General features: G+C 50.1%; 8 protein-coding genes across 8 annotated transcripts in view; 5 read left to right on the top strand and 3 right to left on the bottom strand.

Moving 5' to 3' along the window:
- Positions 1-137: 137 nt before the first annotated feature.
- Positions 138-1,771, bottom strand: Pmar_PMAR008963 (hypothetical protein; the record flags this gene model as incomplete). The annotated part of the gene is made up of 8 exons (XM_002769418.1): positions 138-230; positions 273-424; positions 475-556; positions 604-730; positions 800-923; positions 1,184-1,308; positions 1,568-1,661; positions 1,708-1,771. The coding sequence occupies 8 exons, from the start codon at positions 1,769-1,771 to the stop codon at positions 138-140; spliced, it is 861 nt and encodes a 286-aa protein (XP_002769464.1).
- A 521-nt stretch (positions 1,772-2,292) lies between these two features.
- Pmar_PMAR008962 (calcium-dependent protein kinase 1, putative) lies at positions 2,293-5,899 on the bottom strand (the record flags this gene model as incomplete). The annotated part of the gene is made up of 15 exons (XM_002769417.1): positions 2,293-2,417; positions 2,467-2,522; positions 2,571-2,679; positions 2,808-2,906; positions 3,131-3,195; positions 3,241-3,321; positions 3,379-3,460; positions 3,885-4,014; positions 4,063-4,177; positions 4,225-4,319; positions 4,600-4,761; positions 4,983-5,086; positions 5,129-5,262; positions 5,306-5,424; positions 5,768-5,899. 15 exons carry the CDS (start codon positions 5,897-5,899, stop codon positions 2,293-2,295), a joined length of 1,608 nt encoding a protein of 535 aa, XP_002769463.1.
- Positions 5,900-6,340: 441 nt separating this feature from the next.
- Positions 6,341-7,356, top strand: Pmar_PMAR008961 (conserved hypothetical protein; the record flags this gene model as incomplete). Its single annotated transcript, XM_002769416.1, has 6 exons — positions 6,341-6,489; positions 6,537-6,632; positions 6,677-6,785; positions 6,832-7,019; positions 7,060-7,205; positions 7,255-7,356. Exons 1-6 carry the CDS (start codon positions 6,354-6,356, stop codon positions 7,354-7,356), a joined length of 777 nt encoding a protein of 258 aa, XP_002769462.1. The 5' UTR covers positions 6,341-6,353.
- Positions 7,357-9,284: 1,928 nt separating this feature from the next.
- Positions 9,285-12,306, top strand: Pmar_PMAR008960 (conserved hypothetical protein; the record flags this gene model as incomplete). The annotated part of the gene is made up of 13 exons (XM_002769415.1): positions 9,285-9,390; positions 9,440-9,520; positions 9,573-9,724; positions 9,776-9,855; positions 9,903-10,007; positions 10,286-10,369; positions 10,419-10,498; positions 10,547-10,866; positions 11,322-11,497; positions 11,545-11,643; positions 11,696-11,851; positions 11,897-12,005; positions 12,053-12,306. 13 exons carry the CDS (start codon positions 9,285-9,287, stop codon positions 12,155-12,157), a joined length of 1,653 nt encoding a protein of 550 aa, XP_002769461.1. The 3' UTR covers positions 12,158-12,306.
- A 269-nt stretch (positions 12,307-12,575) lies between these two features.
- Pmar_PMAR008959 (hypothetical protein) lies at positions 12,576-13,613 on the top strand (the record flags this gene model as incomplete). Its single annotated transcript, XM_002769414.1, has 1 exon — positions 12,576-13,613. The coding sequence occupies one exon, from the start codon at positions 12,576-12,578 to the stop codon at positions 13,611-13,613; it is 1,038 nt and encodes a 345-aa protein (XP_002769460.1).
- Positions 13,614-14,902: 1,289 nt separating this feature from the next.
- On the top strand, positions 14,903-15,105 carry Pmar_PMAR008958 (hypothetical protein; the record flags this gene model as incomplete). The annotated part of the gene is made up of 2 exons (XM_002769413.1): positions 14,903-14,967; positions 15,018-15,105. The coding sequence occupies 2 exons, from the start codon at positions 14,903-14,905 to the stop codon at positions 15,103-15,105; spliced, it is 153 nt and encodes a 50-aa protein (XP_002769459.1).
- Positions 15,106-17,140: 2,035 nt separating this feature from the next.
- Positions 17,141-19,356, bottom strand: Pmar_PMAR008957 (hypothetical protein; the record flags this gene model as incomplete). The annotated part of the gene is made up of 14 exons (XM_002769412.1): positions 17,141-17,236; positions 17,284-17,370; positions 17,415-17,510; positions 17,557-17,754; positions 17,795-17,920; positions 18,086-18,174; positions 18,220-18,311; positions 18,354-18,413; positions 18,456-18,552; positions 18,837-18,890; positions 18,934-19,000; positions 19,045-19,129; positions 19,168-19,258; positions 19,308-19,356. The coding sequence occupies 14 exons, from the start codon at positions 19,354-19,356 to the stop codon at positions 17,141-17,143; spliced, it is 1,287 nt and encodes a 428-aa protein (XP_002769458.1).
- A 481-nt stretch (positions 19,357-19,837) lies between these two features.
- Pmar_PMAR008956 (N-acetyltransferase, putative) overlaps positions 19,838-24,023 on the top strand; it is a gene marked incomplete at its 3' end in the record, with an annotated part of 4,454 nt that continues 268 nt past the window's right edge. Inside the window, exons 1-23 of the mRNA XM_002769411.1 lie at positions 19,838-19,922; positions 19,967-20,058; positions 20,111-20,243; positions 20,289-20,399; positions 20,442-20,514; positions 20,561-20,649; positions 20,697-20,788; positions 20,838-20,981; positions 21,035-21,159; positions 21,203-21,317; positions 21,372-21,535; positions 21,711-21,838; positions 21,883-21,998; positions 22,048-22,169; positions 22,220-22,364; positions 22,409-22,477; positions 22,567-22,704; positions 22,757-22,847; positions 22,927-23,076; positions 23,120-23,226; positions 23,272-23,384; positions 23,641-23,770; positions 23,858-23,963. Of these exons, the coding sequence (XP_002769457.1) occupies positions 19,859-19,922; positions 19,967-20,058; positions 20,111-20,243; positions 20,289-20,399; positions 20,442-20,514; positions 20,561-20,649; positions 20,697-20,788; positions 20,838-20,981; positions 21,035-21,159; positions 21,203-21,317; positions 21,372-21,535; positions 21,711-21,838; positions 21,883-21,998; positions 22,048-22,169; positions 22,220-22,364; positions 22,409-22,477; positions 22,567-22,704; positions 22,757-22,847; positions 22,927-23,076; positions 23,120-23,226; positions 23,272-23,384; positions 23,641-23,770; positions 23,858-23,963 (2,617 nt within the window). The 5' untranslated portion in view covers positions 19,838-19,858. The remainder of the gene's footprint in view (positions 19,923-19,966; positions 20,059-20,110; positions 20,244-20,288; positions 20,400-20,441; positions 20,515-20,560; positions 20,650-20,696; positions 20,789-20,837; positions 20,982-21,034; positions 21,160-21,202; positions 21,318-21,371; positions 21,536-21,710; positions 21,839-21,882; positions 21,999-22,047; positions 22,170-22,219; positions 22,365-22,408; positions 22,478-22,566; positions 22,705-22,756; positions 22,848-22,926; positions 23,077-23,119; positions 23,227-23,271; positions 23,385-23,640; positions 23,771-23,857; positions 23,964-24,023) is intronic.

The following is a 24,023-nucleotide window of genomic DNA, read 5'->3' as shown; positions in this document are numbered from 1 at the left end:
GTCCATCGCACGTGACTCTGATAGACATTTTCTCTCGTACATTTGAGATGCGTGTCGGATTCACCACGTGTGCAGCTGAGATTGGACGAGTCGAGTCTGATCCAACAAAGTTCAACTACTCCCGCAGTAGACAGTGTTTACATATGGATGCAGCCGTCCCTGCCAGAGACGAAGAGGCTGTTGCCCGATGGTGACATGATAATATCGTAGGGGCATTCAGTGGCGCAAGACTAAGAACTATCTCTGAGCTGTGTCCAGCACTTGGTCCTTACATGCCCAGCTGCTTGTGTGACTTTATGCTTACCCCATAGGAAGCCAGTGAGTTGATAAGGTGCTGCTCGTCCACCCGTTCGTGATAGAATGCGGTACCTCCGCTCAATTGACAAGCGGTAGGCGTTACGGTTAGTATAGTACGGTATCGACCCTAAACGCACAGGACAGGTGTCATCAGTCATCACGGAGGAGCAACGTTACCTCGGCGGCCTTGATCTAGATAACGCGCACTCTCCTTTCCAGGTGACATCCTGTAGCTCCTGGGGAAGTGCTTATTCAGGACCTGACTGACAGCCACATGTCCTCATTGATAACGACCCAACCACCCACCCTCATGAATCCCTTCCAGTCTGGGTCCAAGACGATAGACTTAGTGATCTCGAAAGCCTTGCGCTGTCCATCACTCCTCAAGTGATTCAGTCTCTCAGTGTCCGCCTTGAGCTCCGACAAATACGGTCTGACGGAGAGGAACCCGCCATAGTACGGTTCGTCTAGTAGAAACCACGCGAGAGCCCTCCCAACTCACTGCTTCATAAAGTGAACTCTGAGGTAGATTCTCATAGCGAACGGCTTAGGATCTGTAGGGTCGATCTCACAAGCCACGCAAGCAGCTTCCAAGGCTGCCTCGAAGCATCCTAGCCGGAAGGCACCTGCCACAGGTGAAGTTCGCCGTAATCGATATGCACGATGATTCATTCGACCAACCACTCCGTGGCAAGCCTCCTTACATCAAGTCCCTTGCAGATGAAACGAAAATCTGTTTTTTGGTATTGTTTGTTTTTTGTTCGGAACACACTCTAGTGTTGCAAAGCACGTCATCAGCTGTACCAAGGTACTATTCTATTCGATGCATACTCAGCAGCGAAGATGGACGAATTAGATAATGCCATCAGACTCTCCCGCCTCTTACAGACACTATAAAGCGTGGCAAATTCAGCGTTCTCCCGCTCGACTGGATCGGTAAATTCCTCGCGGTTGCATCTCACTGGCCGCGCCTCCGCAGGCGTCGATGCGACTTCCTTCAGCCCTTCATATCTGCTCTTGAGCATGATTCACGTCGGAGCGAAATCCCCGAGGCACCACCAAGAGGTTGCGAGATGGAGACCCCGAGTCCAATATGCGATTCTCATGCAGTGCATCACGACATACGTAGGATCTAGAGGATGCTAGTTTCTCATTCTTGGAAAATAGCACCGTAAAGCAAGTGGCTCACTAAATGCGATGGTCTAGGTTTCGAGTGCCCCCCCGAGGTTGCAGCCTTGTTAGCGCGCTAAAAGCGCATAGAGCGTCTCACCGTCCCCTATTGGTGACAATGAAGACGTGTATATCGTGAGGTGTGGCATAATCCACGTTGTCCCAGGTCACTTCCCTTTGGGAGGTTTTGGACTCTAGAAAAACGAAAAGCATCCTGAAAACCAGTCGCATCTGATTCACCTTCTTCACCATGGCATTCTGGACTGTCTTCTGGGTCAAACTCAGAGGGAACGGAGGATATCATGAGCCTTTGGAGTGTCGAAAGAATCGACAAGAACATAAACACTGCCATAACGACGGCTACTCCGCAGCAATCAATCGACAGCGATTATTCTCAGCGATGCTTCGGATCGTAGCGATAGTGGAGCGAGAAGGATTGCTTTGTAGCTCGGTAGGGAGAGGGTGTAGTATTGAACCTCCCGACACATCCCACGCGGCCAAACCGGAAGCTCGGACGTCGTCGTTGAGGCTAGCGGCGAGTCTCGTGGTATTCCACACACGACCAGAGTAGACGCTGAGTAAGTCACGAACTCAGTCAGTGGGATGGGGATAGGACCAGCGGGGATTAAAGCGATGACTAACACTAAACTAAATCACCCAGAAAATGTCAACTTACCAACCGAGTGCATTCACAGATTCAATATTAAACACGTACACAAGCAAACAGACCACCACAGATCAACGAATGAGGAAAATCTGCGGATGAAGCGAAGCGATAACAGAAACTTATGGGAAATTTCAAAGGTAAAAGGATAGGAATTTTCATTAGCCCTTTTCCAACTGCAACGGACCCTCCCCATCCGTCTCGGAGTCCACGATTGTGCCAAGACGCTCCAACGTCTTCATCTCCTTCTCTAGTGAATGTCCCCTTTGTCGAGGACTGGACGACTCTAATACGACACAACAGTTTACCTCGAAAAATACCGACTTTCGCCTCACCTGACGCAGAGTCAAATCCTCGACCGTCAGTGACGAGTGCCACGAACTCCTCGTACCTGCATGCCAGCTATCATCAACGATTAAACCCCCCGGATAGGTCCCACTGTATCTGTCCATCGCCGTTGATATCGCACTCCTTGATAATCTCTTCTATTCGAGTACCCATATAGTCTTCCCCGAGAATTGTCCGGAGATTCTCCAGCGATATCGACCCTGCAAGAGCGAATTCTCAAATCCGGACACATGCCCTCGAGAAGAGCGTGCCATTAGGCGGCCGTGCACTCAGAGGGAAAATACCCAATGATAGCGAGTCCAGAAGGAGGAGAAGCAAAAGCCAGAACGACACCCACCAGAGCCGTCTCTATCCATCTTCCTAAAAGCGTCCAGGATAAGGGACTCGTTGTCAGCTATGTGCAGTTCGAGGGAAGCCGCGAGAAACTCTGATACAAAATATACCAATCATAGAGCATCCGGCTATAACTGATTATGCATATAACTGACTGCAGCATAAGTGACTATGTAGACTACATCTCGACCACATAATGTAGTCGAACGTTGAACAATCAAACAGTCGAGACGCTCCCCATCGAGGAGAAGCTCTGCGATAAGAGCATCATTTCGAGGAGAACAAAGCAGTAAGTAGCGGAATACCACGTAGTGTCACCAGAATAATGTATCTCGTGATTGCCTGTCACGTCCAACTTGGAGAATACTGTCCGGGCTTCCTCCCTGACGATTGACACATCTCATCCCTCTTGAGACCATCTCGCTCACCTCGTCATATTGAGCTTCTCGGTGAGCGCGGTCGTGAGCTCTTCCAGAGTTATGACACCGTTGCCGTCCTTATCCAGCACACTACACAATATTGCAAGTACACAGCGAATCTTGCGCACGCGGAAGATTCTTTCCTACCGGAATTGCTCCTCCAACTGGCGAACTTGTGGTGTGCTCATGGTCATGGCAATGAGCCCGAGCGCCGCTCGCTTCATAACTCCTAGAGAAGAAAAAGACATCCACAGGGTAAAGGGTCTTTCGCGGCAAGTGACTGATCGTGAGCAACAAAGACACCATTTGAAAGCCATCATCGAGCTCTCTCCAGAGCTGTATGAACGGTTCTAGTTAGTTAGTTACTTAACGGTGCTGGTTAGCCCCAGTTAGTAGCAAGTCGAAACCGGTACGACTTTTTCCTATGTAGCTGATTTTACGTTTGACGATATCTCAGTACACAATACGGATATCAGAACCGTTCACACAGCGTTGAAGAGAGCTCGATGAAGGCTTCCATATGGTGTCTTTGCTGTTCACGAACTGTCACTTGCTGCGAAATTACGAGAGGTGGGCCCGTTCTTTGTACCACCCTGTAGCAACCGCGAGGTCGTGGGATCGAATCCCACCACACGCAAGTAGCACCAACTCACCAGCAGCGGCAAAATGATACAGGTTGGTCAGCACAGATGTATCAAGGGAAGGTTCCTGATCTCCTCTCCAGGTTTTCCGCAGCCATGGGTCCTGGAGGGCCTCCTTGCATGATGGCCTCCTCGCAGGGTCCTATCAACAATACCAATGCCATCTTCCCTAACCAAACACCCCTCCCACCTTAGTAAGGAGCCTCATGATGAACTCTTTAGCTTCCTGACTCACATCGTCCCACACTGACGCGGAAAAGCTGTACTTCGCCGCACGAACACTGCGTAAGATAGCTTGCTCATCCCTGATCATATTCAGTGGTCTATCTTGTCGTTGGAAACCCATGACTACCTTCCCGTGAAGGGTGGCATGCCACTAAGGAGCATATAGGTGATCACTCCTAGACTCCATATGTCACACTTCTGATCATGAGTGCCTTTCAACACCTGTAAAAATGACGAACCCATTGAGCCAAGACGTGTACCCATGGCTTCATATATTTCCATGGGCGATCGGATCACGATGGGAAGTGCTATAAATCATATCCCAATGAGCCAAGCTCTCATCATGAACAAGCATGTGCTCAATACAGACTGATACAGTCATGACGCGTCGCATAAGATTCCGTTTGAGCTTCCCAAAGAACGTCTTGCTCAGTAGTCTCGCTATCGGACCGATTCATTATTTCGGAAATGCCTCCGCAAAAAATACAGTAGTAAAGCTTACTTCCGGTGCAACGTAAAAACAGGTACCACACACTCTGGTGAGAGGTACACCCGAAGTGAACCTCTGTGAGAAACCAAAGTCAATCAGCTTCAATGGTGAGTTGGGAGACTTGTCCAGGAACATCCAATTCTCGAGCTTGAGATCGCGATGACAAATATTATGCTGAAAGGAGGAAGCTAACCGCGTACTCTCCACCATTTTAATCTGTAAAACGCCATAATAGCGCTATACCGTGGCTTGGCCTATACATCGCACGTACTGTACCGAAAAAGTCTCCCACTGGTAATTTCAATACTAGCAACGGCCGGCATGCACTATGCACAGTCTTCCCCATTCTTGTTCACTATACAGCGCATCACGTACGACCACTGACCGATGCCTACCTCATGACAGTAGTTCACAGCGCTGAACATCTGCTTCACTAGCCCGGCAGCGTCAGCCTCGCTGAACCTTTGGACGTCTTTTAATCGATCGAAAAGCTCCCCACCTGATGGACTCTCTCCCGCAGTCTGTGTCAAATTTCTCTCACCTGAGCATTTCTCCATCACCATGTACAAAAACGTTCTCGACCATCGAGACGCTGATTCCCGATCCTCGTAGACCTCGCGAAGACGGACGATGTTTGGGTGGTCAAGTCGGAGGAAAATTGCAACTTCATTATACCTGACAATCTCACTGGCCAGGGAGATATGGAATTGAAAACTACAGTTGATCGTATTTCTTCTTGCTGAGGTTCCAAGTTGGGAGCTTCTTCAAGGCAGACTGCTGACCCGTCCTCCTATTAGTAATGCTACGTACTGAGCCCGACACTCCTGTCCCCAGTATCTACAGCGACTCGATATTCAACGAGCAGTTGCCAAAGCGAAACCAAGTGATCGATCTCAACAGGTGATCAGCAAGCAGCCCATAGGGGCATTCTACATGGCATGCCCCTCATCAGTCTCAAAACTAACCCCGCTGTGGTAGTAGTAACATTTTAATAATTTAAAAGTCGACAGGAGGTTGACAGTAACATGCTAACTAACCTATCGAACTGCCGCTCCTCGTTCTACAAAGTGATGGGTGAATTACGCGACAAAACTAGATCTGTGAGAGATCAGTTCCGCTTAGGCGACAGCGCCAAATCGAGGACATATTCTAATTCATCCGCCGCCGCCTCTACTACTACTCGTCCGTCAAAGTCATATACGTCAGATATCTTCACAGAGGTGACAATCTTGGCCATCCGAAGATCCCGAGATTCTTCCTGTTGAATTTCGGATAGTATCTTGTTGCACGAAACAAGCCGAGCATGCATCATCACAGGCCAGTCCCAGTAGCTAACCTACTTGCCCTGAGGAGTTACTCCTACTCTTTTCAACGTCTACTCGAGAATCAGTCGGGGTTTCACCTAAGGGACGACTCCATGAATTTGTGGGACGAATCCTTACTCTGCTTAGCAGGGGAGAGGACCTTGTCCCGTGTCCCTTCCTTTCCAGTGGTATTATGCCGCCGTTCCGGATGATTCTCTGACCGATGCGGATGACGGATAGTCGAGGATGAAACGCATCCCATAGACGCAGTAGAGTTCAAAATTCAACTAGTAAATTACTGTTTTGAGTCACTCAAATGAAGACCGGACGATTATGCGCGTTAATTATCGCGTAAACCGGACGTTTTATCCCGAGTGATTCCGGCGCAGTTACAATGATCGTTTTTGATCACGACTCTCCGCTCGAACTTACTGGCGTGCACTCCTTGTAGTAATCAGACGCATGCATGAACATTTCTTCATCCGGCGCTTCTGTACAAGAGCCCCCCAGAGGAAAGCCGCTGCCCTCCGTCCTCACACGATGCCTCGCTACCCGAATTTGACAGTGGGGGGCCTGTTGAGATTCTGTGACTATACTGGTAGTCAAGGACGACTCGATCGACCAGCATCGTCAAGTGTGCTACAGGCACGGTCTCATTCGCCAGCTCGGGTGCTCTGGTGGCAGGAGTGGCTGGAATGGACATCGTCGGATGTATTGCAGTGGGCACAATAACCGCTATAGGTGATTTTTTGACCCGTAAAGGAGCGAACGATTATACGAGTCAGGCGGCGGGACCATCAGAGACGTTATCCTGAGGCACCAGCGAGCGTTTTGGCTGGACGAGCACGAATACTTATGGATGTCGCTGGTAGCAGCGGCTTTGACCTACAGCCAGTAGGGGACAGCCGCTTGTGACCATACCATCACGTCGTCTCATCAGGTATCGGCGGCTCAGGTCCGAGTCTAGTCGCGAGGTGTTCTCGACCATCCTAGACTGGACGGACCACATTGGAGTTGCTGCGTTCTCTGTTATTGGCAGCATGAATGCCATCAGAGCGTTGGGTGGAGTCCGACTCGCCATCGTGCCACACTGTGTCATCGCGGGGGTCATGACCGCTACTTTCGGAGGTACCCCAGGCTTCCGTTCTCTCTCTACTGATCACCTCAGGCGCGGTTCGCGATGTTGTTACCGGCCGACCAGTGAGGATCTTCTACAATAAGCAGAGCTTATACGCCGTATCATCAGCAGTTACAAGTCTCACCTACATTCTGTTGAGCCTCTATTCAACAGGACCTCTGGCGATCACTGCCAGCGTGAGTTTTGAAGAGTGCCGGTCACGTTTCCGTTGTTATGTTGTCGCAGATACTCACTGGTATTGGCTTGCGCGCGATCTCGATGAAACGGCAGATAACAACCGATACGATGGTTTTTCCTGATGAGGATAATTACGATGAAAAAAAATAATTTCATCCACGTTCATCATTGTTTGGTTTCAGTAACCGGTGTTTGCTTGCATACTATACCTCTGATCACCAGTAACTGTGTTAGCATTACAACGTAATAACACAAAACTCGTTATATAAGACTCGGCTGCGTCCGGCAACGTTGCGAGTTCTCGCGGACACGTCATCCGAGTATGATGGTGATCACAATGATCACAAGTTGGGACGTATGGCTCGCGGACTGCACGAGAATAAGCCAGCGCATAACCACTTGAGATGAGTGTCACTCATTGAGTAACCCCGAATGTAACATATGGGGACCAATCTTAAACGTCAGTGATCTCGATTGATGACCATCCGTCATTACACGTGGATTTTATTGGTTTTGCTCTCATTACTCTGACTCACTAAGGATTTGTAGGGACAGAGCGTTAGATCGCGAAAAGGTGATTACAAGCCATGAAGCGTCACATAGCTCTTCTGACACCTCGAATTTAAACCATGTAAGATTGCATACACAAGTGACATTCGATATTGACAATGGCTAATTACAGGATGTAGGAGTGTCCGACACCACCCATCAGCGATGGACAGTTTTAACTCACCCCGAGCGCTCTACGTCGAGTCTGTTGTGCAGAGCTGCATAGTGAAATGCTGCTACCCACATGTTAGGATCACGACGGTCAATAACACCGCAAAACGTAAAACGTGAAAAGGTGATGATCAGGCTATGAAGTGCCTCACAACACTTTTGACATCTCGAATTTAAAGCACGCAAGAAAGCATCAATGTATCAACAGGTGAGACAGATAGCATACGCCAGTGACATTTCACATTGACAATGTCTGATGACAACGAGATGTCGGAGTGTTCGACACCGCCCATCAGCGATAGACGGTTTTAATCCACTCCATACAGTTTACGTCGAGAACAGTTGTGCAGAGCCGCATGGTAAAATGCTGCTACCCACATGTCAGGATCACGACGCTCACTAACTCTACAGTGAGTTCTACGATGCAAGCGAAGCTCGGACACGAAAGAATCTGAATGACCGAGGATTAGAGCATCACGATTCTACCGAGATGTTTATATTCACCATCAACTTCGATGATGGCAAATGATACAGATCTCGATGGCACATTATGACAGTGAATTTGGGGAGCCCATTACCACTCCACTAGTTGCACAAGTAGAAACCAAATTGGACCTTGCAGTCTAAGCCTCTTTGAACGCCAAGTAAACCGATTCGACGACTACAAACCATCGTGAGGAGCAAGGCAGTGAATCAGCAGAACTACAGAGAACTTCCGGAAGGATTTCCCGTAGATACTCTACTCACTGCTTGGTTAGCACCACGAACCGTATAGTTCGTCTCGCTTGAAGCAAGCGAGATATGAAGCAGCAACTCAGTAAGAGGGTTAAATGCATCTACATAGGGCCTTCAGGCAAAGTAGATAAGGTGATTTATCGTGCTCATCATAGTTATGATACAACGGTATAAGACTCGCCAAGGACATGTCACTTGGACAGTCGATTTCAATTTGAAATTTCCAAATCGATCTTAAGCCATAGCTAATTGAAGAATACATTCTCGCTCGCCATGAAATTATACAACGTGAAAGGTGAGGTTGGTGGGGGGACAAATGTTGTGTTGCAGTCGAGAGCGCGATTACACGGGTTCCGGTATGACGGTACGCTTGTGTGTCTGTTGGATCACGATGAAGGTGCAAGGATGCAAGGAGTGATTCTCAGTGGTTCATCATTTTGTGGTGTTTCCGACACTACGCCGCTCCCGTCACCTCCCCAGTAGCCGTTGCACCGTCTAGCCGTTACACTCGCCGTAATAAGCCTACAGCTGCACTGAGGTAATGCTGTTGAGGCTGAATGGCCTTGGAAGGAGTATGATCGTTGGTAACAGACTTCTATGGGCTGGCTGTGATCAGATAAGTCATGCCGCAAAAACCTAGAGCGACCAAGATGTCGCTTTATGATTTCCAAGGGGAGCCCAAGGAGGAGTTGTTGCCAACCAGGAGTATTGGACTCGAACGTCAGTCTGGTATGCATTGGAATTGCTTCCATCGCTGAGGGGGAACTAATTCTTTCAGTTCACCGTCGTCGTGACGATGAGCCCGGCAGAGGGGATTCGGAAGGGACTTGGCGTCGAGGTGGTGACGATGGACGCAGTGGTGAGGCGGCATAGTTGAAATTCTTTGGAGTACTCCGTCTGGTATGGTTTAGGTTCTAGAGAGCGCGGCGATCCGGATGCGGGCCGTGGCGATCTAGATGACAACTGGCGTGGATCTGCTAGGTTGCGTCCTTCGGGCAGTCGGGAGGGATTTGGTGACCGTCGGGTGGGATTTGGTGACCGTCGGGTGGATCCTGCTGATGAGGTGCGGGTGAAACCGCATGAGAGCCATTGTTGAGCAACGATCATTTTTCAGGACAATGACTGGCGGGCAGGCTCTCGTCCTACCCTGGACCGTGCTGGTGGTAGTAGTAGGCTCCCTAGGGCGGACGATAGGTGAGGTAGGGAGGCAGTACCTGGATGCTTATTCCATCTCGTGCTAGTGGCTTGACTCCCTTCCGACAACAATTGCGGGAGCGTGCCGAGGCTGCCCGAGCTCGTCGTCAAGGCGATAGATCTACTGAGCGTGATGGTCAGGACGATGAGAGGTGCGCTCTCCCCCTACACCATATGTGTTGAGCTTTTTGGTCCCCTTCAGCCGCTCCACCTCCCGTGGCTTTGCCTCTAGAGGTGAACCTCGATCGTTATCGCGAGAAGACTCGGATCGCGCGGATAGTAAGTCCGGGGTTAAGAGTAGTGTAACCAACTTGACTCCATCCCCCAGATGACGATAACTGGAGAGCTACTGCTCACACTTCGACAACTCTGCCGTGGAGGAGGTAGGAGTCGACCTTGTTCACTTACAAGTCGTACGGTACGTATTTAGGCCGGGCATTGCAGAGGAGCCGCGTTCTTCCGACGCTCCGATGCCCTCGAGACGTCCTGGTACAGCGCCCGCCTCAGACTGGAAGTATGCCCAACATTTGATTATTACTGTTGTCATTATACGTTTCTCGTAGGGCCCAATTTGCTAACCGCAACCGTGCCTCTGGAACAAGCGCCACTGAGGAGCCTCGGAGTCGGGCATGGGTGCCTCCGTGTAATGCAGAGCGGTTCGAACGAGGTGGAATAAGGGCGTCTGCTTCAGCTCGGGCTGATGCTCTCCGAGATGATCGGGCTCGTCGTGAGGAGCCTTTAAGAAGGGGTGACAGCTTCAGACGAGATGATGTCTCCCGTCGTGAGACCGGCTCGTGGAGAGCTGAGGCCTTGAGGCGTGATGAGCCCCTCAGAAGGGAGGAGCCAACCAGGAGCAGTGCGGCGTGGAGGAGAGGAGTTGATAGAGAGGAACAGCAGCATGGCAACCGGCAGGAGGATAAGGAGATGGTTGAGAGTGTAACGAGAGAGCTTGAGACTATGGATGCTCGTGGAGATGAGTGGGCCGATGAAGAGGAAGAGGAGAAGCCAACGGTGAGGCAGAGGGTCACTATTGATAATGCTATGTATAAGGCGTGATGCCTCTAGGCTGTGTGGGGAATATGCACATGGTGAACCACATATGTTGGTGACAATACGAAAATTCCGAGGAAATTTTAGGAGGTTTTCATTGATTCTTGTACATTTTTACCGAATTCGTATGTAAACTTCAGTAATCAACGAGGAAACGCCTAAGCTCAGCTGAAGAAAGCGAACATACATCATTATCAAACGCGAACGTTGAAAAGTGCGCGAGAATCTTCCACGCATTATAGATACGAAACGGCCGAGAGATCTATCATTACAGGTATACCAATCGATTTCCCCGGGCTTGGAGCTCCCGAAGTACAATTTTCATTGTCATTCGCTCATTGAGTCCCGAGTTCTGTCACTTTTCATGACTTGCCTATCGAACGCGAACGCGCTGTATATTTCAACACTGTCTTTAGGTGCCTGCATTTGATGCTGCTAAAATTGACAAGTTCCTAGTAGCGTACCAGAAGCATGTGGATGATGTCACGAAGAAGACTGAGCATATCGCGACGAAAATGCCTAAGAATCTCGGCATAGCGGAAATGCAGAGCTCCTATCTCCTGGATAAGATAGTAGCGGCCTTGGTTATGAAGTAAATGTCAGTCGAGATGGGTGGTGTCTTCATACACGTTTCTTTAGGGCATCAACGTTGGCTTCACTGGACGAGTGCCTTGCTCTTTTTCATCGCCATGCTCCTGTAATCAATGCTCTCATCGACTCCAATCGTCAGACGCGGGGGTAGCAGGGCCATGTTAGATCTATTTTTTGCTATAGGAGAGTTGCTTGCCAGATACTGTTTCCAGCTGCTGACGTCCTCTCAGAAGGCTGTGGAGTCGGTCAAGTGTCCTAGGTTGGCAAAGGACTGTACTCTCGTTGAGGCCGTGTGGTATTCGCTGTATGATATTGATGCGGTTACTGCAGAGCTTATAGCCTTTTGGAGCGATGAGTAAATGCTGTGCTGTTCCTCACCTTGAGCGACATCTCGCTATAGGTACTCGGGATCTGAGGCCGACACTGCTGATCGCACGAAGATTGTTTTCCAAACTCAAGCTCTTCGTGAGTGGCTCAGCGCTGTCGAGGAGGGAGAGGCTACGAGGGATGTAGGATGGTGAATTCCTCGGTGAGTGGTATGACGTGTAATCTGTAGGCTACTGAGGAGGATGATGATGAGTGGGCAAGTAGTAGCAGTAGCGATGATGAAGATATAGAGGCTCTCATTCCGAAGAGGGCAACGGACATACGTGTTCGATAAACGTCTTAATACACTTTACTCGTAGCATTGCTGGCGCTGTCTTTAAGAGTACTAGTTCCTCACCGGCTACTGTCGGTTACTGCACTGCATACTTGGCTGATATACATTACAACGTCACCATCATAGCAACTTCATTATCTTCCTCCGGGAGAGTTCGTCTGTGTTGTGTTTTGTGTGGCGATTTTATGGTTGCCTTCACTCGTTTGAATTTTATGATGTAAATTTGTTTTTGTTTCCTCGTTGGTTTCTCCATTTCTCGTTTACGACTTGTGCATTTGCTTGGGAGGGCGCGATGCTTTCCTTCGGGGCCTGGCTTAGTGTGTGTTGACATCCCTCTGTTGTGTCGGTGCTTTGTTCGGCGTGGCATGGTGTATATAGAAAGCTCTCTGAGTTTGTTTTCTGTCAGTGTTCTTACTCAATGGATATCAACCCGTTGCAGAATGTTGTAGAGAAGGATGAGGACATCTCTTTCGAGAATTCTGAAGATGTCACCAGAGGCGTGGCTCTGGATCTTTCCGCTCTGGACATGAGCTCATTGCCGCGCCTCGGTGGCAAGTCCTCGCCTAAGATTTGCCGTTGTGGGCGTTTCGAGGGATTCCCTCCTAGGTGCCCTACGGATTCCATGTACATTTTCCCTATTACCAGTGTTGACGTTTCCACTCAAGACCATCAGCTCACTGCTAATTCGGCAGTTGAATTCGTGGAGGATGCTTTCGAGGACTGCGACATCACCGTCAAGCAGGATAAGTTCAAGCTCGCACTGAATGTGTATGATACTTGGGGTCAGAAGGCTTCCGTCTGTGTGCGGATGTTTTACCTTTCTGATAGTCAGATGAGGTTCTCATTTCGCTGTGACAGTGGAAGTCGTGATGTCTTCCTTGATGTATACGCAAGATGCAGAGCACATTTGATGGGAGACGCGACTCCGTCTACTCAGGCAGAGTTATTAGATAAGATTCCGTCACTCGACATGACAGATGTTCATCTTCCACCCCCTACTGTGGAAGAACTGGGCTTCGAAGTCGACATGGTTGAAGACTACAATGAGTCGATTAAATGCGAGGCTCTGTCCGTCCTATGTGGTTGCGGTGACGTTGGTCTCCAGGCTGTACTCAGAAGGACTGGTGTGATGAGTCAGCTACTCCTCGATGAATCTACATGTGTGGCTATTGCGGCTTGTAGATTGCTCAGTAACTGCGAGAAGCCTAACGATGTTACCGTGGAGCTGATGATGACTGAGGAAGTCGTTGCTGCCCTTCTTGAAGGGTTGCTCGCGGCTGAGCCTATGTCTGCTAAAGCCAATAAGCTTGCTGCTACTTTGGTCAAGGTCCTCCGTATGTCTAACGACCTAGTGTCTCAGTGTGACATCCATTCCCTTGCGGATGCCGCTAACATGTTCGTCGCTGATGTTCGTGTTGCTCAGTCCCTCGATCAGAGCTTAGCGATGTGCACGTGAGCTCGGTGAAGGTTCCAAGTTATTCCGGCGCACCCCGTATAATATGTGGTGTCAATGTCTATGTTAGAAAGCCTATATACAAACTATCATGTTTATATTGGTATATTTATAGCATGTTGGGAAGAACCATGCTATAACTGTTATTTTCCATACGATGCCCAGCCCTTTGGGTATTAATTCTGCGTGGATGTTGAGATCAGAGTCATCATTATTATAGTTGTTCTGGCGAATACAGTTTGGTGGTGGTTGTTGTTGGTTAATAGACTTCATTTTTATTGAAAGGATTATACTTCACTTCTTACTTCTGTTGACCACCATCTTCACTATGTGGTGCTAGACCGTTTTCCGTGGCCCGAGGTTATACTATCGAAGAATGTGAGTCGTATTTTTGTGGATAAATGGGTGTCGAAAGTAGAAGTTGTGTGGTTGGTCCTTTCGCTACGAACTGGCCTATGAACATCACTGATTCAGCTGCTGTTCATCTCTGACTGCTATATTGTAGTCACAGCCTTCCATATTATCGTATTTCATACTCCAAAAACTCCTACTACTTCACACTTCCTAAGTTGGTTGAAGATACAGTAGAGTTGGAAATCGAGTTATATACTCGTTTTTGCGTTCCTAGTAGGGCTGGAGGGTTTCAGATAACTGATCGGCTGATTGGGCTACTTCTAAATATTGGTGAATTGAATTCTCACCAACGAGGATTGCACATGATCATCATCACATGCCCCTCCTCATGGAATCGGTATCAAGTTCAGTAGCATCTGCGAAATATGCAAGTTTGCGAAACGCGAATCGTAAAAAAATCGTAATTATCCAAAATATATATTCACTTTGGACAGGATACCATTTTGGCTGTGTCAGTGTACGGCCACGCGTAAGTCTTGCTAATGCACGATACGACATTTCCCATCATCTACGTAGTTACGGCGGTTCATCGTTCCGAAACGATACTAAATACTCCCATGAGTTGACTGTAAGAAATACTCTTATCGGATGCGGTATAAGAGGGTCTTCGAAACACTTGTCGATTCAGCTGTTACTACTGCTACTCTTTGTAGCTGTTCTTTCTGTCCTCTGCAAACAGTTTTCCTGAGTGGCACAAGTCTAGGACACCTTGGACGACATGGGCTTGAAGGTCCACAACTCCCTCACTGACACAAAGTTAACGTATACAATATCTGATGGCGTGGTATTGGTCGTTGTCGAGATTCCTTTCGTACCGATCAAATGAGAGAGAGGTTCGCATGTATAATTGCGGCCCTTCTGTATACGACTCGGCCCATATGGAGCATGCTCGAGCCTATCTAACCTTTGATATCATTTGGAGGATCCCGGAAGACTATTTCCAGTAATACCAGCAGCAATAGACGCTTGAGTGGAACAGGTTCGCTTTGGTAGGTACCGGTTTCTATATCAGATGAACATCACTGATATTGACGATAAGATTATTCTCGAGGCTCTGAAGGGCGAGCTTGTGCGACGGTAATGCTCCGTGCTTCCGGCTGTATACGTCAGGATTGGTCCTTGGTGTGGTAAGTACTCCAATAGCCATCACAGTCTTGATAAGGTTGAAGCTGACTGTGGGCTTGTCGTGGACAGGAACGTGCAGAAAGCTCTCCATGATGTGCACTTCACACCATGGAATGTGCTTCTGAATGGCTTCACATTGTGAAGCCCAGGCAGTGGTCATGAGCTTGCATACGATCCCGAAATGTCGTACTGTTGGCATGCTCTGAATCGTAGCTACTGCCGTTCTGAAGCTCTTCTTTTGTTTGTCGGCCCAGGGCTTCTCGGCTGCATTTTCAGCCTTGATATGGGCGTTCATCTTCTTGTTGATGTTATCCCTGAGATGCACACGGCAGTGAATTCAGACATTCTTTGGCGTGGAAATGCCGCCGTGTTGAGTTGAATTGACGAGGCGGTAGTTTTCGTCAAGCATATCCGGGACACTTTTGCCGTGAACCTGACATGGGCTGTCAGGCTGACAGTGTCAGCTTAAGTGTGTTGTGTTGTTACTCACAGCTTCGAAGACTGCCTTGAAGCATCCTGCTGCATCAGGCTGATGCCATCAGCTACGATGATAAAAGTGGTGTAGATGAGTGACAATCGTTCAACGATTATCGTTGACACCAGACGCTGATTGCCCTCATCCCAGCTTCGACATGAGCACCATCTTCTCTGCTGCTGTACCCCACTGCGAGAAGCTGAGAGCTCCTTCGCCTCCGGTGGGAGCCCAGCAATAGCGTTGGCATGCCAACTCAGTCCAGGTTGTGTGTGTAATCCCCTACTAAGGTAGGGGAGTCTGCATGGTTGCGAAGGAGAGCCATGCTGCTGAAATTTTCCAAGATGGCACGTCATCCATAGCATGTGAGTCGACGACTTCAATGGCAGGCGAGCTCAATGGGGAATATGTGACATCGCGATGAGTAATTGTGTGCCGCGTGACCTTTTCTCAAGTTCAAAAAATGCTGACAATTTGTGGACAACGCTTGGTCTCTCGAGTGGAGCTCAAGAGGAGGAGTCGAAGACTCTTTCTAACGTCCTCACGGGCTTTGCTTCCTCCCGCGAGCAGCTGCGATCGGCCGCCCAAACGGAAAAGAACAAAACGCTGTTGTAGATGTGTGATAAGCTCCGTGATGAGTAGACCTCGGGGTTCGTCTTGAGGACAAGGCTGATGGGAGCAGGTGATGGGCCGTCCGTGATGAGGCTCGGGAATTGGTGGTGTACGTCTTAGTGTGTGGTCGTCGCCAATGCATTATCGTCATCAGATGAAGAGTAAATTTAATTTTTTCGTTTCTGCTTTCGCCAAGATGGTCGGTGTTGCGTTCTCTAGTTGTGATGTCAGTTCACTGTGCGTGAAGGGACGCAAGTTGACCGGACTGTAGTTGAGCACCACCTTCCGCAGGGCAGTATTCTGCATTAGGTCATTGAACGTTTATAATCAGGACGTGGTCGATCAGCTAGGTGTGAATACGGCATAATAGCGAGTTTTTACAGCACAACATGGATAATACCCCCGAGGGCTGGTACCGCGATCTGCTCATGGTCACTCGTGGTATCTCCTCTACTATTTTCATAACGACATGCCTCGTCCAAATGGGGTATGGCCTTTACTGTGTTTTCCCAGCGAGGCAGATTTTGGTTGATCTTCCCTCAGGTTGCTGAACCCGATGCTCGTTATACTGGACTGGCGACTAGTATACCAGAAACTGAATATATGGAGGGTCTTCACCAGTGTGCTTTTCCTAGGCAAATTCAGCTTTTGAATTCTTAGTATACACTACTACTGGTCAACTCAAGTCGTATTGCGTTGTAACCTATAAGCTGAATGCATCTGAGGACACAATACGCATGCCAACATCGGCCTCGTGGAAGTATGTTACTATCGTATGATATGCTAATGTCATTTAGTACGAGTTGAATATCCCTTCGCTCTTACAACAACAAGGACTGGCAGGTGACTAATACGACTACACACAACTCTTATTCCAAAAGCAAGAAAGAGAGCATGTCGGTATAATTCATCGTACAGTATCTAGCAGTCGCTGTAAGTGGCCGATCCGCGTCTCCATAGCTTGCAACTCTGTCATGAAACGACGGGCACTGATTATATACTCCTGAAGAGAGAAAAATGTGACCCTCATGACGAGCTGGCCCAGCCTACACTTCGGGCCTCGAGGCTCTCACACGTGCCCATCAGACCATCAAGGACAGGGGCAAGACCCTCGTACTTCTCGTAGAGGCGCAGTATCTGGCAAGAGGCCTACGCTACTAGGCAGTGCCGCTCGAGCCTACCTCTTCTGTATGACCAGAGGTTTCGGCGCTCTCAGTGCGATTCCGCTCGATAACTTCACTGAAGACCTCACTGGCATGTAGGATTTCAGGGAAGGCCTGACCGGGACGTTTCCAGCCCAAGAAGGAACTACGAACCCTCTACGCAGTCCCGATCGGTCCCCCATCGACTTTCGATGGCAGAGAAGTGCTTATCGAGGCATAAGGTCTGTCGTAGGAGCTTCAAAGCCGACTTGTATAATCGCTCTATGTGCTCAGCAACGGCCGGGCCGATGATCTGATCCTGGCCGGACCGGTGGTCCTCTCGTGGTCGAAGGCCAAGGAAGACCTCAATCTCTTCAACCTGTACTTTAGTATGGTATCAGAAGGACATGCTATACCACCTCCTTAGCTGCTGCCTCGAGAAGCATGTCCACCGACGGCAGCGGTATTGTCGATGGTCCATCTTGGTCCTTAGAGGTACCTCCCGTGGTAGGGGTATCGTTCATAGTCACAGTAGAGGCATGATCCTACTCAAGGCAGCCTCGGTCGACCCACCTCCTCTCTGGAGCTCCCATTGCTTGGCCAATACGGAGAGGTCCTCCTCTACTTCCTGGCCAAGACTCTCCCCCTTGGTTGGCAGCAAACACTACCTTCAATTTGAGGTCTTCCCCGTCTCGAGTACGTGTGGTTACCCTCACTCTGTGGTCCGTTGGTGGTGAACGAGAAAGCTTCTCGATCTCAGCACGAAGAGCCTCGATGCGCTGATCGATCGCTGATGCATCTGACCAGCGAGGGACTCTTCCCAGACGGCCCTGGGGAGGCCCACCGTCCTGAATTCGTGTGGCCATGGAGAGGACATACCCCTCTCCCAGGGATGGATCACAACGACTAGGTCGCACAAGAGAGGGGGTCTCGATCCTACACTGAGCACTGCCTAGCTTGGTACTATCATCAACTTACTCCTCAGGAGGCCCCTGACTAGGCCGGGGACGAGTCTCATCTCGTGGTGGAGGGTCATACCTATAGTCACTTTATCGGCGCTGACTGAGCCCTAAGGGGTACTCATAGACGATCTCTTGGGCAGGCATGCGGCCATGGTGGGCAGCCATGCGGAGAAAGGGCCCTGCCTCTTCCGTAATAGTCACTGTGGCGCCTGTATCTGAGGGGTGAAGGCTCTACCTCGTCGCGGTGATAGACGATCGAAGGACCCTCTGGGTTCGACTGGGACATGGAGTAGCGTCTACGAGGGCGTCTCTCTACGAAAATGTTCTCCATTGGCAAGTTCTACTACTGTGAGAACAGCACAAGAAGATCGACTCAGTAACGCATCACCAGTGTTGGATCGACGGAAACCACAAAAACATGTTGCTGCTGTGCACTACAGACCCCGCACGGCACTCCCAGTATCCCTCCGAAGGCTCGACCATCTACCGTCGGCCTTACAGGTCTTTCTATGCTCCATATCGACGTAGTTGGCCTTGAGGTAATGCTCATACCCTACAGCCCAACATGACCCCTCGGAGAGACATGTTGGGGTCACCTTGGAAGAGCAGCTCTTTGGTGTCCTCCTGCGCCTCCTCAGTCTTCCGCGTCTCGACGAGGTATTCCTAAGACCAATCCTTACCCACTGGGAAGCCATGCTCTGTCGTACTTGAGTGCCAGGGAAGTACCAGGCGAAGTCGCAGGTCACCGCAGCATCGCCAGAGAGGGAGCCGAGGACAGTGCTGATCACAGGCCTAAGGCAGGACTTGACCACTACCACTACCATGGGTACCTTGGGTCGGCCACGTTGTAGAAGGTGAACTTGTAACGCCAGTCGTGGAAGACATAGTGCTTCACAGCGAATTTACCGTGATGATGTGGACCTGTCGAGCACTATAACCGGCCCTAGGTAGACTAGGAGAGCGCCCCTACTCTTATTGTAGGTCACTCGCCACGCTCTTCGTTCCTGTCTAGCAGGCATGGGCCACACTGGGTCGACCCCTGAGGGCCTCTAGTGATGACGACTGGTTGTGGATGGCCTTACCATTGTCAATGGCCCTTAGACCTAGTTTTAGGTTATTGATGGTACTGGTGAGATGCTCTCTGATGGTCGCTGTGTAGACCACAGTGAGCCGAGCCAATTTGTAACTGAGCCGGCGTGCCCCTTTCCAACGGTCTCCCAGTACTACTCGGATTTGGTCGCCTCTCGAATCGCTAGTGGTACACCTACGTTCGCCATTTATTACTCATCAATCTCCTGGGGTACAGTCCAACGCAACTGCTCCTCTCACTACCATCTCAACTCGATAAAATTGGTCTTCCCGAAACGCTTCGCTCCGCCTTCTTTTTGAACGAGTCCATCGATTGCCCTGTGGGAAGACGATTGTCCGACATATGCCAAGGGGTGAAATAGTAGAAACGTTCCCTGAACTACTATGCACGACTTTGCCCCTTAGCCGTCCTTTGTTTGCCTTATTACTACCATGAGAAAGAAGGTAGACTCTCGCGTCCGTATTATGGTGGAGCAGAACGTACTGCGTAACCAACGTAATAAAGGGTCTACTGAGGCGATGCAGGGACTATTTTGACAGGGTCGCTCTTTGTCGTGGTCGGCGACAATGGGAAGGACCAGGTGACCAATCTTCACTATCTGCTGTCCAAGGTCACTACCAAGAAGCCCTCGGTAAGGTCACTGGGTCGCCAGGACATGACCCTCATGTTTGGAAGTGGTCAAGGTACTCTGGTGTTACAAGAAGGATTTGGGGTTCTCGTCGAATCGGAGGAAGCGTGGTAGGAACATCAAGAAGGCCATAAAGCAGGGCAAATACGATACTGCCACTGACGATCCCTTCGAGCTGTTCCTATCTAGTAATGCTTCTATCGGGGAGATCTCTTCATCTCTGCCCTGACCAGGCACTGACATAAGGTTCTGCTACTACCGCGACTCGGAGTCCATCCTAGGGAAGACATACGACATGTGCGTCCTCTCGGACTTCGAGGCCCTCACGCCCAACCTCCTCTGCCGTAAGTCTCCCGTATGGCGGTCTTCGTCATGCTCCATGATAGGTACTATGGAGACTGTCTCTGGAGGTGGTATAGTGATGATCATGTTGAATACTATGTCCAGTCTGAAACAATTGTAGGGCTGGTGCTGGGGGAAAACATTAGTACCACGCTTCGGCCAGGTACACTACGGTTATGGACGCCCATTCCAAGTTCCGTGGGGAGGACCACGACACTGTGGAGCCTCGGTTCAACGAGAGGTTCATTCTGAGTACTACAAGAGGTATGCTCACAGTGATGGTCATTTCTCATGAGTAGGCCTGGCGGACTGCCGCAACTGTTTGGTAGTCGACGATGAGCTCAATGTGCTGCCTGTCAGCCAGGCGACCCTCGGCTCCATCTCGGAGACGGTAAGAGGCCGGCCCTTCCCTCAGTTAGGATGATGCTGTATCCCTTCAGTCATCCTCTGATAAGGTGGACGAGGCCGAGAAGGTGGTGGCTAGTGATGAAGCCGAGAGGGATGCTCTGGTGGGGGAGTTGGACCCGGAAGCTACCCTATCCAAGGTGGTCAAACTGGCCAAGACCTACGACCAAGCCAAGGCGGTAGTACCAATACATTAATACTATGTATAGTTGACACCTGCTCATCGGTTTAGGTCATGTCCTTCGGTGAGGTTGTCACGTCCCAGCATATGGGCCAAGTGGTCTCCTTGACGGCCGCCCGTGGGCGTGGTAAGAGTGCCAGTCTTGGTATGGCCATTGCCTTGGCCATCACTCAGGGGTAGGATGATTAATGTGGTCTCCTCGTGAACCCCCTATCGTAGGTACTCCAACGTATTCGTAACGGCACCCTCACCGGAAAACCTCACCACTCTGTTCGAGTTCGTATTGAAGACCTTCGAGTCCCTCGGCTACGCTGAGCATCAGGACTACAGCCTGGTAGGACTATGTTGTAGTGGGAGCCGGGCTAGAGGAGTACTGGTCTGGTCGTAGGTCCAACAGCAGCAGTCTGGTTCGGAGGACTATGGTAGTGATAGTAAGGCCAGGTTGGAGAGTGGTGGAGGCGGTCATCGTGGAGTGAACACTCCTCTGGTCCGCATCAATGTGTATAAGACTCACAGGCAGACCATTCAGTACGTTAGCCCGGCTGATAGCAAGTAAGAGGGATTCTTGGCCAAGTGTACCACTGGGTATATGTTACTGGGTCATGTAGCATGTAGAGGAGTTTCCAGGGATTGATCATTTCTAGTGGTGGAATGGGTGATAGGCCAGCTCGATGAGCCTATTATGGTTCATGGATGCCTTACTGATGGAGGCCGTTGAATGTTGTAGGTATATCTCCCAAGCGGAGCTGTTGGTCATTGACGAGGCCGCAGCAATACCTCTACCAGTGGTAAAGAAGCTCTTGAGCACAGGTCAGCACATCACTCTGATGTCTAGTACGGTGCAGGGCTACGAGGGTACTACCAATAAGATGGCCGTGTACGGCACAGATCTCAATTAGGAACGGGCCGTGCTTTGTCGTTGAAGCTTATAGCGGAGTTGAAGAAGCAACAGAAGGGCTCCTCACGGGACGATCCCAATGGGAAGCATCTCACTGAGCTCACTCTGAATACACCGGTAATGGGCTTGTGATCTATCGCTCCTCTCAATGAGGGGTTATGCTTAGATACGATACGCTAGTGGTGATGGTTTGGAAGCCTGGCTTGGTCGTCTACTGTGCCTGGATGCAACGTCGCCCCCAACCCTTCGGAACCTGGACGGCCTCCCGATGCCCGAGCAATGCGAGTTGTAGGAGCAAGGCCGCGCTATCCTTCTGTGGGCAACTGCCTGGCCTGCAGGTACCTGGTCAATCGGGATACGCTCTTCTCGTACCATAAGGCCTCCGAGGTCTTCTTGAGGAACATGCAGTCTCTGTTCGTGAGCTCTCACTATAAGAACTCCCCCAATGATCTCCTTCTTATGAGTGATGCCCCTAAGCACCATGTAAGCCATGAGCTGTGCTATTGGAACCATTGTGCTTTGTACAGGTTTTTGCGCTCTTACCACCGTTATCGAAGAGCCAGGGTCGCCTCCCGGAAGTGCTGGTCAGCATTCAAGTAGGGTGGGTTGTCAACTGATGTCGCGGCCTGGCCAACTTGTCCAAGAGATGTCGGCTATGGATTTACTCTTGGGCCTTGCGCTTTAGGTCTGCGCAGAGGGTAAGCTGTCACGTTCGGCTCAGTCCCAGGCCCTTAGGAGGGGCGAGATGAGACCTAGCGGTGATATGATACCATGGACGCTGGGACAACAGTATCCTGACTCGAGCTTCGGCTCTCTAGCTGGGGTAGGGAGTAGTAGGGAGGCTACTATCTAGGGGTTCACATGTTATGGGACAGGTACGAGTGGTGCGTATAGCGTGTCACCCCTCGCTGCAGAGGAAGGGGTATGCTACTGAGGCATTGAAGCAGTTGGAGGCCTTCTTGGAGGGTAAGATGGCTGGTGCTGGAGACGATGACGACGAAGGTACTATGGGGAATCCTTATCAACGACATTCGTCTGTTGTTAGAATCCTCATCTGATGAGGACGAGGCCGAGGAGGACGAGCAGCCTGTTGCCGGCAAGGGTGAGCCGAACACGGCTGACGGCCGATCGGCTCTTCATACGGAACGTATTGCTCCTAAGAAGAGTGTGGCTCCCCTGCTGAGCAAACTCTCTGGTACGTTCGGTCCCTCATACTATAGGGTATAGTCCTTGCTCAGATGTTGAGAGTCTCTTCCCTGGTGGTGTTGACTATCTTGGGACTAGCTTTGGTCTCACACTACAGCTGTTCAACTTCTGGCACAAGTCTGGACTGGTCCCGTTATATGTAGGTAGTGTCCTCTACAGTAGAAGGGCCATTGCTTTGTGATAGGTCCGACAGACAGCTAACGAGATCACAGGGGAGTGCTCGGCTATTATGGTACGCAACTGTAGTGAGGGTGGAGACGGCTGGTTGAGGAAGCTCTCGGTGGACTTCAATGGGAGGTAAGATCTATCTTCATTTCCATGTAGTGTGGTGAAACTTGGACATGGTCAACCACACATGTTGGTGACAATATGAGAATTTTGGGAGGAAATTTTGGGGAATTGTTGTTGGTTTTTGTACATTTCCAGCCTAACTAGTATCTAAACTCCTATGATTAATCAGGAAAGCGAACATATATTCCAACATTGTTACGCTCAACAGCTCCGTCTACGCTCTTCGAATGGCCGCATTGAACTGTTCCTGTCAAATCATCAGGTTTGTCCGTCTCCTATCGAGCTCCCCCTTCCGCCACATGCAGACTGAGCTTGCCTTATCGGTGGTGTCGGCCACGGAGTTGCCCCAGAAGGAAGAGGACCTAGTGTTGCCTTCCGTGGACAAGTCTAATGTAACCACAGGTGCCTGGATGATGGGAGACTATACTATGGGGTTCTGCTCAGGTGCTGCAGTTCCTCTCGCGATATGATGTTCATAGGCTGCAACAGTACGGCAAGAATCTTGTGGACTACCATCTCGTTACGGACCTGGTAAGTACTCCGGCATCGTCATCGGCTCCATAAGAGGTGTGCCTCAAGATACCGGTGGTGGCTGACCTCTACTTTACTCATCGTCTGCCGAGTATCAACCTGTCCTCCCTCCAG

Source organism: Perkinsus marinus (genome assembly GCF_000006405.1).
Source record: "Perkinsus marinus ATCC 50983 genomic scaffold scf_1104296965864, whole genome shotgun sequence".
In the NCBI taxonomy this organism is placed as follows: domain Eukaryota; phylum Perkinsozoa; order Perkinsida; family Perkinsidae; genus Perkinsus; species Perkinsus marinus.
This window is presented reverse-complemented; position numbering and strand designations above follow the sequence as displayed.